The sequence below is a fragment of the Takifugu rubripes genome, chromosome 14 (assembly GCF_901000725.2).
Source record: "Takifugu rubripes chromosome 14, fTakRub1.2, whole genome shotgun sequence".
Lineage (NCBI taxonomy): Eukaryota > Metazoa > Chordata > Actinopteri > Tetraodontiformes > Tetraodontidae > Takifugu > Takifugu rubripes.
Window position 1 is genome coordinate 14,188,216 of NC_042298.1, and position 17,407 is coordinate 14,205,622.

Sequence of the window (17,407 nt, forward strand, 5' to 3'; positions counted from 1 at the left end):
CACCAAAATTTGTCTTTGAAGCCGCAGAGTTTTTCTTTGAATTGATGCTGGTTGCTGGTCATACTGTAACCATTGTGAATGGCTTCAGGACTCTGAGATTTTTCTAATAATAGAATAGAAACTACTTGGCAAGCAGAGCTGCATTTAAAGATTCCACCTCCTGTGAAAGGGGGCTGGCCTTTGCAAAAAGGGAATTCTATGTTTCATTTTGAAGTTATTGGTCCAGTTCCAAGACCATCTAGCCTCCACTGATCAAAGGTCGTCTCAGAGAAAAGCCTAGCGGGAGGCTTATGCAAAAATGTCTTCTCCTTGTTGCGAACGCTCCGAAGCCATTGGCGCTCTTTTAAATGCCGATATGCTGTTTGGCTGTGCTTGGTCAAGTTTGAAGTATGTGGGTGTGGAAAAAAAAAAATAACAAAGCTTTCTAAAACTGCAATTCCTCCACAAGGACCCTACTGATTTAAACTCGCAGAACTTCGGAAGGAATTTTAAAAATGGTCAGAATTATCTCTGGATTTTAACTGGAGAATTCTAGATTGCTTTACTAAAACATTTATTTTTCTTTAAACACACAACCGAGTCTAATGTGAGGTTGTTTGTCTTCAGATGTTGGCTGTGAAGTCATCAAAATAGCATGACGCTTACATTTCATTTCTCGTAATTCCCAATATTTGCTTGTTTTTCTCCGTAAGCTCAGTTTTCTTGTGCCCATGAGATGATGAGCAGCTGAAGGACGGTGAGATGAAGTTGATGTTTGTGGTAATAGTGCATCTCCGGGGCTGTAGGTATCCCGGTGAGGAGCAGAGTGGAGGAGGTGGGCTGATAGCGTTGCTGGGAATTTAAACAAAAGTATTTTTTTCTCCCTCAAAGCTGCCATCTTTCAGTCTGACGGTTACTGTAAACATCATTCCTGCACACAGCATCATGAGACATGCTATTCTACATTCTTTGGATGCTTTTAGACGATGTTCGATCCAATAGCTGCTGGAATTTTTTTTAGATGACTGCTTCACTTTTTATTTTTAAGACTAAAAAAAAATGGTATTGAAATTACTTCTGATTATATAATTTCATCACGATGAAAGACAAAATAAATTAAACTGATTTTAAATGTACATATGTATATATCTTCAATCACATCTGACCTTATAACACATAACAGAACATTCACCAGGTCAAAAACTCAAGGAAATAATTGAAAAGGTCCTAAAGTAAAACGGTGGCTGTAATATAGAAAGTAAACAATAAAAACAACCAAACATGGTGGTGAAATAGTGTCGTCATCATCACCTCAGAAATGGAGGCCGCTGACAGACATTAGAAACCTCAAAGCTAAAGGTTAGTAGCCTTTTTGATTAAACATACACTAATTATTTGTTATAAAGCTCAAACCCTTCTCACTTATCATATAATGTCATTTCTGGGTTGATGCACCACAGCTTCTGGCACTGAGTTAATACATGTTGTACAGCATAATGTTATTTTTATAACTATGTCATGAATATCTCAGCAGTGACACAAGCCTTCAGTCACGTTGCAATCTCCTTGTCTCAATTTAAAAAGCCCTGACCTTAAAAGTAGCCCTCACACTTTGGGTTTGTATATAAAAATGCATACCTTGGCAGTATGTAGAGAAAGGAATGTACCAAAGGCTACCTGCAGCATTTCTCTTTTAGGCAGCGTGATATTCTGTGTCCACATCATAAAATTCCAGTTCAGGCTTTCACAAAAGAAGGCTTTTACCCTCCTCCACGGTGCAATAAAGACATAAAATAGGGCTTTCTTTAAAATATAGTCCTCATTTTATTAACAGAGGTCAAATAAAACTCACATTTTATTTACAAAGGGAGGCAATAAATATCTTAATAATAGTCATAAAATTATTTTTGCTTACATTTGTTTTGTTGTTTTTTTAAAAAAAAATCATAAATGTGTCATGTTGTTAGTAGCAACTCATACAAAAAGCCTGCCAGCTTGGCAGGTGAATAGATACTACGGTGAGGAACAGAGGGCTGGTGGGACTGGGAATGGGACGTTCCGCTCTGGGATTCAGACGCCACTGCTGAAAACGTCCCTGCCGGGGTCGTCCGTCTCGTCTGAGGAGCCGTGGGTCTATAAAGTGTTTAAAGTTGCTTCGGGCTACAGTACTCCTGCATTTCCCCAGACGAGCCGTTTGACACTTTCATCCAGTGAGAGCAAAAACTAGAGGCGACAGGATTTTGGACAGTGAAAATGAGAAGAGCCCAGATGGGCTTGAGATTACCACAGATAGAGATCAACCAAAAAGAGATCCAATAAAAGCAAAAGAACAAAGGAGGTAGAGGAAGTCTTCAAATATCATAACTAGTTCACACTCAAGAGAATCCGTTTCCTGGAATTGCTTGAACACACGTGAGGAAGAACTGTCCAAAAGGGGGGTCCAAAGGTCAGGGGACAACATCCACACCCCAAGAAATCACCAGAGATTGCGCTGGTGTATCTTCACGGGTGCATTTCGTGTGTTTTAACAAGACTAAAGCCGGGGCTGGTGCCTGACTAGTCAAAGCATGTTGTGTTTTAGCTGAATCACAGGCTGCATGGAAATGTCAAGGAAATCACACACAACACTCCGAGGGTTCAGCACATTCCTGGAGCCGCGAGAGAAGCCGAGGTTGAGAGATGTGTGTGGGGGGGGTGAAAACAAGGAGGAAGAGAAAGGGAGAGACCTGTAAAAATATTGCACTCAAAGCTACAGTTATCCCTGGCGGTCGCGGCGTCACCTGCAGGCCGCCACCTCGCTCGCTCGCTCTCTCTCTCTCTCTCTCTTACTCGCTCTCTCTCTCGCCGTTTTATCTCCATGGTGTCTGATTCCAGTGGAAAGTATGGGATCCTGTGTCGTGAAGGGAAACACAAACAAAAACCGACAGGTATTCCAATAAATCTCTAGTTGGCTGATTTTTATAACATTGCGTCAGCTCTCGCTTCAGCCCTCATTGTCAAAGAAAAGCGTGCCTTCAGCACCGCAGTTCAGACGCGGATGTCGACGAAGGCGACAGAAATTCTTTCAGAGGTCCTTTAGTTAATCCAGTATAAATAACATGACAGACACGTTAGCACGATGACATCAACCCAGAGGAATCCAAGAGTTGGGAAATACTCCTCCTGAAATACAAAAATAAAACATCTTTGACTCTTCCGTCGTTCTGTCTCTTTACAGAAGTGACGTCTTTAGGGTGATTCACTTTTAAGACGACGGCAGGTTTGCAGATACAGTTTAATTTAGTGCTGTCCCACTAGTCCCTCAGTTCCTCTTGGAGTTGGCTTTTAACCGCCGGGCCCTTCGTGTCCGCTTAGTTACAGGCGTGAAGCGAAACTCCTCCAGCGGGTCCACCCGGCCCTTGGGTTGGCGCTTCATGAAGTGAACTTCCTGCTGCTTCTGCGTGGTCCGTGAACCTTTCTTGGGCCATCCCTTCCTGTTGAACCCCAGGTACCAGCCTTTGTACTTGGCCGACACCAGAGCCGTGTAGTTGTTCTCCAGGAATTCCTCAACAAAGACGCACTCTTGCTTCCTCCCATCGGGCTAAAAATGAAAGAACAGCAGAACTGGAATTATTAACATGGAAATGATCTTGTATTGTTCTTTGACTTTAGAATTATGTTTTAATTGCCAAGTTCAACCAGCATCACCAGTTCAAACCAGTACTGTTTCCCTGTTAGCTTCGCTCACAGTAGAGCTAGCTTTCATTTGAAATTGAATTCCTTTAGAGAATCCCATTTTGTTCCACAATAAGAGTGATTTAGTTGGAGTTAGCGTTGTTAAAAGATGACTGAGATTGAAAATGTGTGAATTTCCACAGTGTAATTATCACCAACAACAAATCGCTCGTGTACATTTTCCTCTGGGGAATCACACGCAGCCATCCCACACTCGGGGCCACCTGGTGGGACCAAGTGATATAATTGCAGTGGCATTCCTCCTAAGTGACCATTAGTCTCTCAATGCATTGTGGTGATTGCAGTCAGTAATTGACTGATCGAGTGTCAAAGGAGTAGGCTGATTACGTAATGGAAGAAGGGCTGCGAGTTATCAAAGGGGTTTTGTTAGGGTGTACAAAAACAGCAGGGAAAAGCAGATCTGTGGCTGGGTTCACCTCAGCCTGGATTAAAGGGTCTCTTTTAATTTTTCATATTGGGAAGCAGCGACCAAAATGCACTCACCCTTCCGACAATTTTTCCCTTCTTGTTCATGCAAATGTAATGATCGCTCTCTTTTCCTTTTATTCTGATGTGGCTCCCGAATGTTTCCGTCTCCACAACAAGGAGAGCTGCAAAGGAAAATAAGGGTCAGTTTTTAGTTTTCAGCACGCGTGGCTGAATCTGGTTGGATCATCTCAAAACTTTAAAGTCTGTGATGCTAAACATTTCAAATATCAATTCATAAGGTAAACACAACTTTATTAGCATACCAATAGCTCTAGTGTATTAAAACAACAATGGCACTGTCGCTTTGCTCTGACACAGCAATAATCCACTTTCAAGGCGCATCCTGCCGCCTCTTTTATTCCTCCAGCCTTCACCACCACCACCCATCCTAAATGTTAACCCCGGTAAGGTCACCTTTGTCTTTGCTCACCCCTCAACCAGCAAAGAGATCTGCCAAACATTTGTGAAGCGGTTATGTGCCCCTTGGGATTAGGTTTCAAGTTCCCTTTAGTCTGTGCTCACTCAATCAAAAAGTTAAGATGATCCATTTGTTTAACACACAGGGCCATTCAGTAGCGCTCAAGGGAACAGAGGGGAAAAAGGGGATGGGACGGGCTCGAGGGCAGAAGTAACTACCCTCCTCCTTCTCCTCCTCTTTCTCTCCACCACCCTTAAATCCAACAACAGGAGAAAAGTGGGAAGGAAAGCCTGTCTCGGAGGTAATTCTGAGGACCTCCTACTCATGTTGGGGAACTAAAGACAAGCACTTCTTAAGCGGAAAAAATAGTTTTGTCAGTGTTCATACGCGCTGTCCTGCAGTACCGCCAGAACTGGTGGAGGCAGCGTTGCAACCAAAAATCCAGGTTAAGATGCTTTCCTCACTGTTGAGGAGCGCTCTTATCATCGAACGCATCAGGCAATTTCATTATTTAATCTCCTTCCACCTTGATTTAAGTAGCGAGTTTTTGAATCGCAACCTGATTCGTGCGTCAATCTGGCTCCAGTTCATAATCGAATTGGTTCATCCTCCGACATATGCCCTCACTCAAACAGCGCACCTTGAATTATTCTGCCATTATTTAAACTTATATACATGAAAACACAGCCTACTTCATCTGTGTTGTCGGAGGTAAAACGTGGGAGGTGCAAAAAAGCCGAGAATTCTGCAGTTCTGGGTCTAAATTACAGAGTTTATCATGTTAAAAGCCTTTAGAGAGACCCAGAATCAACAGGCATCATTTTGGATGGACTGTTCTTGTCCATTAGATTAATACATATGCTGGAGTAACGCATTCAAAGAATGATAACACTCATGCTTGGCTGCACTGTGTGAACTTTAAAGGTCAGGAAGCTCTACACTAAAGCAATATATTTCCCATGTGCCACCTTGTGACCTTCTGATGCGAAGCTTCGCCGACTGACAGTGGATTAGAGTGAGGAGAGGCTCTTCCTTAGCATTATTAGCGAGTGCAAAGGAGTTCACAGGTGCCAGGTACTGCAGCTGGATGGGGAGGAGGGGGAGGAAGAGGGAGGCAGGAAAGGTGGGAGGAGGGGCAGAGGATAGAATTGGCAAGGCCTCATGGGAAAAACTGGATCTGCTTCCACTCAAGCTCTAACAAGCAGCAAGGAAACTTCGCCTCGGCGCATCTGCGACTGAACACATTTCGACTCAGAGGTATTCGAGACCGGCAATTTTCAAGTCGTGAGTCAGCTGTTATGAGCAAAATATCTTCAGGAAAGCACAGCCCCCAGTACCGCTCGCTGGTGTTTGCGCCGTGGCATCAAAGGGCTCCACTGACCATCAATTTACTCACCCGCCAAGTTTGCTTGGATTCGAATTTCTGAACAAGTCGGCGCAGAAAGCAAAGGGAGCGCAGAAGTTGGCGGAAGCGTAAAACCGGAGTGGAATTTGCCACCTTCAAGTTAGCACAAACTACTACCAGGATGCATCCAACCCTGGTTTGTCCCAAGGCCACGTTAAATGTAAAAAAAACGCCATTAACTGTTATGCCAGCCAAGCAGCCTGTGGCTCCTGAAACGAACGTCCTGCTCCTAAGGTCAAGTATGTGACCTCAAAAACACCTCTAAACGAACAGGAATAAAAGCAAGAGTGAGCGTTTCCTCACCCTGCTGCAGCCAAACTATACGTAAGTGTCAGGTGAGATGCACAGGAGTTCTCCCATACCATACTTGCCCCCATCATCTCCATTGGCGTTGATATTCTTGCCTAAGATCTGTACGTGCTTCCCCGTGGTCCTGCTGTAGAGCTGGTAGATCCGAACCTGCTTCCTGCTCAGTTCGTCCGGGTTCTTCGTGTGGTTCTCGATGTAAAACCTGAAATCAGCAGAGCTCTGCTGGGCCTCCTGTCGGGGAGGTGGGAGGAAACAGAGGCAGAAAAAAATCCAGAAAAGAGGAAAAGACAGATGGTTAAAGATTAGGACAGCACAGGTGTTGATAGTGACATATGCAGTTGCTTTTTTTTTTTATCGGAGCGGTTTCCGAAAGACGGTGCTTCAGCGGCTTAAACAAAACCTGGTGCTTTTGGTACTTCATGTTTTTCTTCTTGCTTTTAACAAGCACATTTAGACACATTGTATTTACAAGCTGATAAGTCTCCTGCAAGATGTGCTAATTAGATCATAGTTTCAGCGAGATGGGGGGGGGGGGGGGGCAACAACCCAGAACAAGTGCAAAGCCACAACAATCTCTCTTTGCTTGCACAGAAACGGTGTGCTGCAGGCAACTGGGAGACCTGTGCTCCATTTCCTCAAGCCACTAGCAATTATACACCTGAAGCATCCAGACCTGTTGCACTATCATCAAACAAATACCTGCCCCGGGCCAAGTGGGGTCCATAAATTAGGAAGCCCGGCAGTCGGAAAACATGACTAAAAGTAGAAAAGCACCAAAAACAGGACGTTCTGATCATATTGTCCAAAGCCACCTTCCAGGGTTTGCTAACCTGCTGTTTACGAGTCACCTTAGACCTGACATAAAAACAGCGGAAACGGTGAACGGCGTGTCCGAAGACCTAATGTGTCACACGAACATGTGAAAGAGCGAGAGGAAAGGTATACTTTCAGAAGCCCTGGAATCTCGCGTCACACTGAGATCCCGTTTCTGCAGCTGTACGGCGTGGTAATTGCACAGTAATGGCTTTTTATGTGGCTGCTCTCAGGTGGCTAATTATATACACATTACATACCCTGAGTTCTTGTTCTTCTGACTTCAGTAAATTAATGACAAGCATTATGGGAATTTTCTGCTCCAGAAGAGCCATTCCTTAAACTCAGGGAGTTAAAGAAAATGCGCAACTTGTTGCAAACCTTGCCGGGTCTGTAATGTGGTCTTTATCAACCAGGTGCTGTAACAATGATGCACTAATTCAGGCACTTAAATCCTTTGAAGAACACTGCCAATGAACCTTCAGGCCCTGCACACCATCCCCCAAAAGAGATGATTTAACCTCCTGAAAATCAAAGCTGATAGTCAGTTTGGACAGCTTTTTCCAGGTTTTTAACTAGAACCTTCAGATGCCCGGTAAACTGTAAAATCAGACAGTTTTTGTTGGCTCGTTGGCTCGTTATGACATATCTGCGTGAGAAATGTGGACCTTGGAGGATCCATCCCCTGAACTGGGACACAGCTTCTGTATCTTGACATTTAGGAAACACGCCTATAATATTACTTTTGGCAACTGGCACTTCAGAGAAAGTGCAGGCTGGATAACGGAACGCCGTCTCCTTCTGTTACGACTTTATGGATGAATCCTAACGCAACCGTCCATGGCCACCACATATATGTGACACACTGGTATAATATCTCAAGATGTTCTGGCTGAATACCTGAAGGCCCTGGCACAGTAACACCAGACACTCCACAACTTTAGCGCCTCATAACTGGTGTAGAGGCCACGTGTACAGTGAAAACTGAGGAGTGCACACAGAAGCTTCCATGCACGATGGCATGGAGGACATATCTGAGGTGTTCCTGCTTCTGATAGAACAAAGACGTACTGCAGGAACCTGAAGCATCAACAATTCAAGCAGAAAAAAGAGGCTTAAATGCAAAGAGCCCGTCGTAGCAACTCATCATTGATGATTTTGTCGTGCTCCATGAATACCTTGGTTTAGCACAGGAAGTCCTCCATTTCTTTAAAATCACACTGCTGGGATGCGCACGCCTTTGTAATGGCACCAAGATCCTGGAGGGCCGGGCTCCAAGTTGAGACTTTTTGCCCAGGAAGTTTGTTGCCAGCGCCTGACCGACGGGTGATCTCCACAGTGGGAACGATGCAAATGTTGGCAGCCAAAAGTATTTCAAGTCTAAAGTTAACTCAACATTCATCCCAGTGTTTAAACTGAAGGACACACAACAGAAGGATGCGTCTATTCAAACATCGTCTGTTGTCACATCTCCCTCGAAAACAAATCTGTCGACACCGACGAGCGATCAAAGCGCCAACGTGCCAACAAAACGCGGCCTAAGTGGGCTGCTGTTGGATTTATCCCAAATCTCCCCATCTCTAAACAAATACAGAGGTGTGTTGGGTAGACAGTCGCACTTTGCATCAAGGGAAAGGCAAGCCTAAGCACATGGCTGAGGTGAACGCTAGTGACAACAGCTTTTTTTATCCCACCGTCTCCGTTCTTCAAAGACGCGGCATGAAAACGGATATGGTTGAAACTTCAAAAGTCTGGCACCCGTCTTCACCCAGGAAGCCGAGTTGTCGCATCCATCTTAGATACACCTTGCTATCTGCTTCACAGACACACACTCAGACGGGGGCCTTGCACACACACGCACGCCAATGTGGCGAGGCCTGTTCCCGTATTTTGGCAGTGCATTCAAAGTGAACCTCCGGCTGTGGTTACTGCTGTTGTTTTTCCTTGTGAAATCACGACCGCAGTATGACATGCAAGAGCCATTAGCGGCGGGTAGCACAGAGGGCCAGCAGCTCGGAGAAGAGGAGTGACAGGAGGACATTATTCCTGCTTTTCCCTTTATCGCCTTTGATCATCAGCCTGAAAGCACTCAAGCAGCCATTTCATTGGTTTGATAAAATGCCTTTATCTAATCTGACTCTTCCGCTAAACCACAACAAACATGCCAATCACATAGAGAGCAGACATCACAAAATATGATTCATCAGCACAGCTCATGTGAGGAGAGCTTCCATGCTCAGATTTACAGGAGACAAAGGACCCAAACAACCCTGCTGATTTTGAATTTGAGAGCTGCTTTTGGCGCAATAAATTGTGTTTTTATTTGCAGGTTAGCAAACTTTCCACCCAAAGGGTTTGTGCATAAATGCTTTTTGACATTCCACTTATTAGAGAATGCCAGTTTGAGTATTTAAGGAGACATCCACATGGATTTTCACGCCACCTGATGATCCGGTCACGTCAGCTCAATAAAAACTGATCAGATGATAGGTGGAGCGCGCCCTCATCGAAATCACTGCGCGCAATTAGGCGAGTGGATGCCTGCAAATCATTACGCTTCAAAGTGAGACGCAACCAGTAAAAAAGTGCAGGCAACGAGCGCCAAACGAGCCCATCTGCTCCGGGAATTAACTGCAAATATTTATTACAGCAACTCTGCTGTAAAATACCCAACCTGCTACCAGAACTCCACATTAAAGGGAGGAAAACCGGTCTGTGAAAGAATATTGGAATAATTCTCCCCGTGTTTGTATGAATCGTAGTGTACATTTATTGGGAATATCTCATATGTTTAGGCTGCGACATACCTGCATATTTCAGTAAAATAATTCCTTTAATTGCCTTTTTAACTGTGAGCATATTTCACATGTGCAATATTGGAATGCAGTTTTGTTTCATTTTGCTGCGTCTCCGTTTAATTTTAGTTCACTGTTTTGCTAATAAACATATTTCAAAATCTTTGGAAGAACAACCACGAATGTTTAGGGAAATAAATCAGACGCTGTTGAAATATCCTATATTTAAATAATATTCTAAAGGGAAAAAATCAAAATGCATTAATATTCAACTGAAAGTGAGATGACACGTACCTGAAGCTGTAAGAGTACCAGAAAATGTAAAGACCTGAGTGGAGAGAAAGAAAGAAGAGAGAGAGGAGGGCAGTGAATCACACAAGCAATTACACGAAGAACCAACGCAGCCTACCTGGATTAAAGCAACGCACAAATATGAAGCTTTTGGCGACTTCTGTTGGCAAGAATGTCTGAGATTGCATGCAAACGAAAAAGTTGTGGAACACTTACACGTATATGAGCCTCGAAGGCAGCAGATACATCTTGGCTTGCAGAAATACACCTGAAATACACCTGCTTCCAGAGATTCGGGAAAGGTTTGGCGAAATCGCCCACCTCTCTCACTCTCTCGTCTCCTTCGCCTTCGTTTCGCTGTGCGTCCTTTACGCACGCTCCGAGTGTAAGAAGACTGAATCCCAGTTTGAAGATAATTCACTGGAGAACAGCAGGGGAGTCGCGGTGAACAACATTAGGTGCTTCCTTGTTGGGGGCGAAAGTATCCACAAGGTTTTTCTACTTTTCTCTCGCTCTGCTCAGTCTCCTCCGCTCCCCGAAATCCCCCCGGCGTCTCCGAAAACCAGTGCCAAGTGTGGAAATGATACAGAATCAAACACCGAGGAAGGGTCCCCTCTCGGAAAAATATCCTCCGAGTTGTGCGCACCGAGAGCCAATCCTGCCGCTGCAGAGGTCCCTCAACTCCGTCCGGATACCTGCGGGGGACTCCGACACCTTGCACGGCTCATTTTCTAAGTGCTGCGGTGAAAAATAAAATCAGGTTCTTCCACCGAGCACAGAGAACCACTGAAAGTGTGAAACTGTATCCAAGTCCCAAAGTTAAATCTTTTCAAGCAAACGTTGAAAACGCAGCAGATCCCTGGAGAGGCTGAGGGGCTGCTGATGGCGCAGCAGTGCCTGTCAGTGGTGTTTGTGCGTCTGCGGCTTCAGATTTGGGCACAGAGAGGCTTTTTTGTTGTTGGTGGGTGGAAACATGTCAGCGGTTTGCACCTGATAGGGTAATCTCGGAGAGAACATCAGCTTTCCATGTGTTTTTTCTGTCGGCGGGCAAAGCGCTGCGCAGAGGATTGCGTTGATCGTATTAATCAATTGAATTATTTCTATTCAATTACAGACAAACAAACTCCATTAGTTGGGCTAATTTGTCGCAGAGTCCCATGTGACTGTTTCCCTTTAACGCACCCACAATCATTTCACCTTCCGTAATAATTAAAAAAAAAAAAAAAATCTCTGTGAAGCGTCAGAGAAAATGAGCCCCGCTCGAGGAGCCCCAGAAACTGCTGCTCTGCCCTGTTGCTGCATTTTTAGCTGCTGTTACTTTGTGGATTGGCCTCGGCTCTGCCAGACAGCATTCAAATGCAGGTTGCTGCCGAACTCGAGTTTATTCATTAATGTGCTATTACTTATCCCGCATTTAAATGAAAGAGGTGCGAATGTGTTTATGAGCTGCCAGTAGTAAAGTGAGCCCACATCCCTGCTGCCATTAAAGAAAAAGAAAACCTTTGTGGTTGGCCTTTATTGTCCCATTAAAACAGGATCCTCAGCATTCCTCTTCCATTCATATTTAAAATCATTCTAAATGATTACATACATAACTTCCCATTCTGGTAATTTCAAAGCGTCTCCTGTAGGGATTGGAGTGGAAATTAAAGGGAGTGTTTGGCTAATAGACAGTGAAATAAAGACAACAAATATCTGGAAAATTAATTTGTTTTTATTTCCAAGTGTTTGTGATTTATACTGACACATCAGACCACAATGTGATTTGTACTTCAGTACAATAGTGGATGAAGCTGGTTGATGTGGGTTTAAGATGTGATTCATGGCTGCCTGCCTAACAATAAAGGTTTGATCCTGTCAACCACAGAGCGCTTTAATGATCCCTGTTATACAACCAGTGTGTAATGTAATTTTAATGACTAATTTGTCTGCCTAAGGGAGGGAAATCGCATCAAAAACAGAGCAAACACTAATTATAGACTCTGCTGATGATCAAATAGGGTTTCCATTAGCTCCCCTGAGAGGAATACTTCTGAGTCCACCTGACACCTGATTCATGCAGGGCAGGATGATAAACAGCAACTGAGCAGCTCGCCGCCATCTTCCGCACGCGTGGGTCGACCTTCTCCGAGTGCGACTGTGAACCCATGACTGATGGAAGAGTGCCGCACCAGGCCCAGATGCGAGCAGAGACCTTCGATTCCTACTGCTAATCCAGCCAGGATTCCAGCGTTTTATCTTTCTCTAAACTGGGGGGGGGGGGACTGTGAGAAATGATCCAAAGCTCAATTTAGCATGAGTCACACTGGCTGCAGGCGGATCGGACACATCTCGCAAAAAAAGAGAACCAAGTTTTCATTTTGAAAGCACAAAATGATTAAAAATATTCCTACTTCCCTGGTGAACGTCAAGGATATGCCCTCATGAATCCAATCAAAAATCTGTTTTACCAAACATGCAAATACTTTTCTGCAGCATTTCATTGTGAACAAGCAGGAATAAGAAACGACTGCGCTGCAAATTTGATAAGCATCAATTTTCTTTGTTCATTTTGTCCCCAGCGCTTTCCAGGCATCGATACAAATTCAACTGGCTCCCACTGTAACAGCTGTTAAAAAATGGGACATTAAAAAGAAAAATAGGTGTTTTTGTTTCAACTGAATCGGAGAATTTCTGATCATTGTGAAGAATAAACCATCCTGCAGAGGATCAAAACAGCAAATAGATGCTGAAGCTATGACAAAAGCATAAAACGGCCGGGGATCAAACACAGAAAGCTGCTGGTCAAGCATAACAAGAGTGAGCTTTATGAATGGGGAGAGCTGTTTCACAGTCCAGTTTCTGAGGCTGGGGGAGGAGGAGGAGGAGGAGGAGGAGGGTTGGGGGGGGGGGGCAGCCACTCAAGAGTTGGGATAGGGTTACCCACAGAGATTAGCTGACAAGAGCGAGGGGGTGAGAAAAACAAGCAAGTGAGTTAAAGGTCTTGGTTTACCTGGCTCGCCGCGCTTGGCAGCCATTGAAAGTGCTTCTCTCATTCCCAAACGCTGCCTGAAGTGTCCCGCTGCAGGAACGGTCGCCGGCTCGGCCCGCACCGCAGCACATCTCTCACTTTTCAGCCGAAAAAATGTCTTTCACGCCGCTGTGAGGCTCCTTTCGGGGCCTTTGAATTCGAACCTCATCGGGTCCGCGCAGCTATGCGTGTCTGTCTGCAGCAACGAGGAACTGTGGGAACGTCAGAAAGGACATCTCATTGAAGCTAAAGGAGGAGGCTTCTGAGGACGGGCGAGTGCTCGGCGGTTCAAAGGGCCCTAGCAGCCATTTAGGGCCTGACAAAAGAACTTGGCAGATCAGTAAGTGAAGCCCAATGTACTACATTAGTGTCAGGACCCCCTCCGCGTTCCCTCCCACTTTGCACTTTCATCTCTGACACGGACATATTGACTTAAAGGAAAGGAGGGGTGCCGGGAGGGAGGGGAGGTGAGTGTCAGCGGGGGTCATAATGTGTCCCATTCAGTTCTCAAGGTGAGGCGATTAATGCAGAGGGGTGACCACTGACTCATATGTGCCACCCAGAAGCCTTTTTTGTTAACTAGAAGTCACAGCAGGAAGAGTGTGTGAGAACTTAAACAGCCCATCCAGAAGGTGCAAATTCAACCGACTCTTGTGAATTCTGCTCGACCCGGAAATTGGATCCAATGGCAGCAGCCGGAACGTCAGGGCGTGATCCGTGAGGGGTATCTGCGAGGCCAGCGCTCCATCGCTCAAAAGGTCAACCCGTGTGTCACCAAAGCCGCTTCTTTGTTTGGTTTAGTTTGTTTAGAAGCGGCTTTATCTTGTTGACACATTCGATGCCAATGATCGACACAAACGGGAACTATTGCTAACTATTGCTAGCAGTAGCGAAGCACGTAGCATCTTTCATCTGCGTGCCACCGATAGGACTGGTTTTGCCAACTAGAAGTCAAGTGTGTAAGACCCGAGCAGGACCCCCCTCTTCCTCTCAACTCACTGAAGTCAACCTCACCCCATTAGCAAACCCTGACCCCCCCCTCTCTAAACACCCTCGCCGTGCCCTTCTGCAGGCTACTGAAGTCCACACTAACGTGGGTCGTAATGGGGTCGCGACACCTTGACATTGTGGAGGGTGACAGTGAGAGGAGCCAGAGGACGGGGAGCACACCGGCTACCTCAGGGACCTTTCAACTCTCACCTGAAGCGGAGGAGAGGGCAGCAAAAAGCGGGAAGTGTTCCAGTAATTTGTCCTCCGTCACACATTGTTTGCATGGAGTCATTAAGGCCCATTTAGGATTTTGCCTTGAAGGGGAGAAAAAAAGCATTTTTGGGTGCAGGGGTGCACTAATGGGGGGGTGGAGAGGGGGTGAAAGGTGAAAATTGAAGCGCTGCTCTTCAACATCATCCCTGAGCTGCGAGTACAGGCAGAGTGTATTAACGTTTCCACTGACTTCAGTTGCCTGTTTGACATTAACAGTGATTTGCTCCATCTCATCCAGCGGGAAGTCTCGAGTCGTCCAAAAACATAAACACAAGTGCGGGCTCTCCTGTTGCTAACACGTGGAAGAACTTAATGTGACTACATGCGTTTTGAAGACGGTGTTAAACTGTAACGGCTTGGACAGATTCTTTGGCCATTGCTAAGCACGGAGGAACCAGCCAAATTGTGTCACCCTGCTACAGCTGGATAACAATCAGCCCAAAGACCTGATGTGTTGGAAAGTTTTTGGCCGCTGTTGGACAGATAAATGTCAAGTCCCTTGGACGAGCAGAGGCAATCACGATGTTTCTGTTCTCAGACTTTTGCTGTGTTCATGACATAATAAGCTGCCAGATCTGGGCGGACTGGTCACTAAGTGACGCAAACGAAATCCTCTCATTTCACTCTGGTTTGAACGACTCCAATTCCATCGTGTTGCCACATTAAGTGTGTTTGTTTGTAAAATGCTGGGACTCTCAAACTGAAAGTGTGTGATCAGTCCCCGAAAACACCTCGCTGCCCTGCTGGGTTTTAAAGCCCCAGGCTGCTGATGAATGGCAGGCTGTTTTTTAGGGCTCCTTGATGACAACAAAGACCCCGAGCAAATTAAAAATGAGCCTGAAAAGCAGGTTTGGAGAGGTGATGCTTTGCAATCGAAAGGATGTCGAAGGCCACCAAGAGTGTGACCCGGACTCCCTAATAATTTGATGAAGACTTTGAGTTTTAGGTTATTACCTTCACGTGGAGGGTGAGAAGAACTAAGTGAGTGTTCAAAGGCGAAACCTGTCAAGTCCTTGTTTGTCCGAACGTCGTGCCGTCGCGGAAGAACTGACCACACAAATGTATCGGAGGTGGTCACATTTACTTTTACAGCATTTCCTATTTTATAAACTTTATGGACTCATTGGATGTTATATTGACACCAATTATTGGCCACCTTTTCCCAGACTGATAACACACATGGGGAATAAATATTTTACTGAGCCAAAATGTGTCCTTTTAATGGTTATCCTCTACTGCGTAGTTTTGGCTTTTAAGGCCTCCGACCCGATCGAGAGCAAATCACAACCTCAGTTAGTTTCACCCAGAAGGTTTTTACAAGTACAACCCATGAATAAGTTGCAGCTGCCGCAAATACGTCTGCATTTCTCAGGTATGAAAGTCCCTGAGCTCTTGGAGTGGAGCCCCTTCTTTGGTAAGCTAGCCTGAACCTGCAATACCAGTCATCCTAATCGCCGAGCCCAATCCATTCCCCTGTCTAGCACCTCTTCTGAGGCCGCTCGCCCCTTTGTTCTGACAATACACAAACGACCATTCAAATGGAGGGACTCTGTAATCAGTGAAATACTAGCCTCTGGGCTTTGTCGAATAGAAAAAAGGAGAGGGAGAGAGAGAAAATCCATCCATGACCAATCAACTCTAACAACCTGTCTGGCTTTTTTGTGCAGATGTTATTTAGCAAACAGGAGGGGAAAATGTGCCTGTTCCAAATGTAATATTGACAAAAGGGGAACCAGGCTGGTACCTCCACCCACCGTGAAAAAGGCAGGGCCCTTCCACACCCTTCCAGCTTTGATATGGATGATGATTCCGCACCGGGTTACGTCACCAGGAACTAAATTTAAGCAGGTGTGAAAGATAAAATGTGATTGATGCAGGCTGACTGTCGAGGCACGCTCAGGTCTGCTGTTCAACGCCGTTTGGGGATCATTCGTGCACTGAAACAGGGGATAAATATTTCGATTTCAATTTATAGAGGATTATAATCAATTCATCCATGCATTTTTTACATGCATTAAAGCGTAACTCCAATTTGGGTTTTGTAGTGATGGTATTAAATTTTGTGTGTGAGTCTTATTGTGACCTCACTTCAAGGTTTTCATCCCGTCATGTTGTGCAAAAGACACAATGATGTCACTAAATCTCATTAGGGGTCTCGGGGGCTTTCCAATTAACCCTAAACACCACAACTTACACTTGTTACTCTGAAATATTCATGATAATAAAATTATTAATTCCTTAAATACCCAATTTTCAGTCACACTGAGAAATGTTGGTGTGTAAACTATTAAGGCTAACGTTCACAATTCGGGCATAAACGATACCGTTTTTTACTGCGAGGGCAGTTTTTACTGCTGTGGCTCATTTTTTTTGTGCTTTTAATGAATGAAAGAAAAAAAAAGAGAGAAGCTTAGCTGGAAGCTGTCAAACCAGTAAATCAGGCTCCAGCTGGCAAACGTGTGCTAAAGCTCTAATAACCTGATGAATAAGGTCAAATGTGATAAACAACAGAAAGATCGTTGATTTCACCTCAACTTCCGCTTCCGACATACACTCAAAAAAATCTGCCCAAATCGACCGACTGCCTTGTTTGTTTACATTTTGGTGCCATTGATTCTGCCGTGGCGTGCCAATAATGGCCCACGTACCTCAGGTTGCTGAACCTACTGGCACATTTTATCCTTGATGGAAGTCGGGAAAAGATTGCAGTTTGGGTGTAAAGAAGTTCAAAGTCATGTTGTGCGTCCTCTTGAACGTAAAGTCTCGTACGATCCCCCTTATCAGGAAGCCGAAACGGCGGGTAAGAAGCCCGACAGAGCTCAGGGGCTGAATTCATTACAGATATCAGGTTCGAGATGCTTGGGAGCTGACAAATTACCTTGTTAACCACACAGGTTTGACTGAGGCATGTCTGTCAAATA

General features: G+C 45.0%; 1 protein-coding gene across 2 annotated transcripts; it reads right to left on the bottom strand.

The window, feature by feature from the left end:
* Window positions 1-1,788: 1,788 nt before the first annotated feature.
* Window positions 1,789-11,132, bottom strand: fgf24 (fibroblast growth factor 24). Of its 2 annotated transcripts, none has more exons than XM_011610991.2 (5): window positions 10,430-11,132; window positions 10,217-10,250; window positions 6,377-6,545; window positions 4,198-4,304; window positions 1,789-3,559 (listed from the first exon to the last, which is right to left on the bottom strand). In XM_011610991.2, exons 1-5 carry the CDS (start codon window positions 10,459-10,461, stop codon window positions 3,281-3,283), a joined length of 621 nt encoding a protein of 206 aa, XP_011609293.1. In that variant the 5' UTR covers window positions 10,462-11,132; the 3' UTR covers window positions 1,789-3,280. The 2 variants fall into 2 exon arrangements, with proteins under 2 accessions (XP_011609293.1, XP_003970710.1); XM_003970661.3 differs by having other exon boundaries at window positions 6,368-6,545.
* Window positions 11,133-17,407: the final 6,275 nt, after the last annotated feature.

Coding starts and splice junctions, on each gene's coding strand:
- fgf24 (XM_003970661.3), bottom strand. CDS start 10,461: ATGTATCTGCTGCCTTCGAGGCTCATATACGT. Junction 10,251..10,429: donor CCTTCGAGGCTCATATACGT/GTAAGTGTTCCA, acceptor CTCTCCACTCAG/GTCTTTACATTTTCTGGTAC. Junction 6,546..10,216: donor TGGTACTCTTACAGCTTCAG/GTACGTGTCATC, acceptor CCTCCCCGACAG/GAGGCCCAGCAGAGCTCTGC.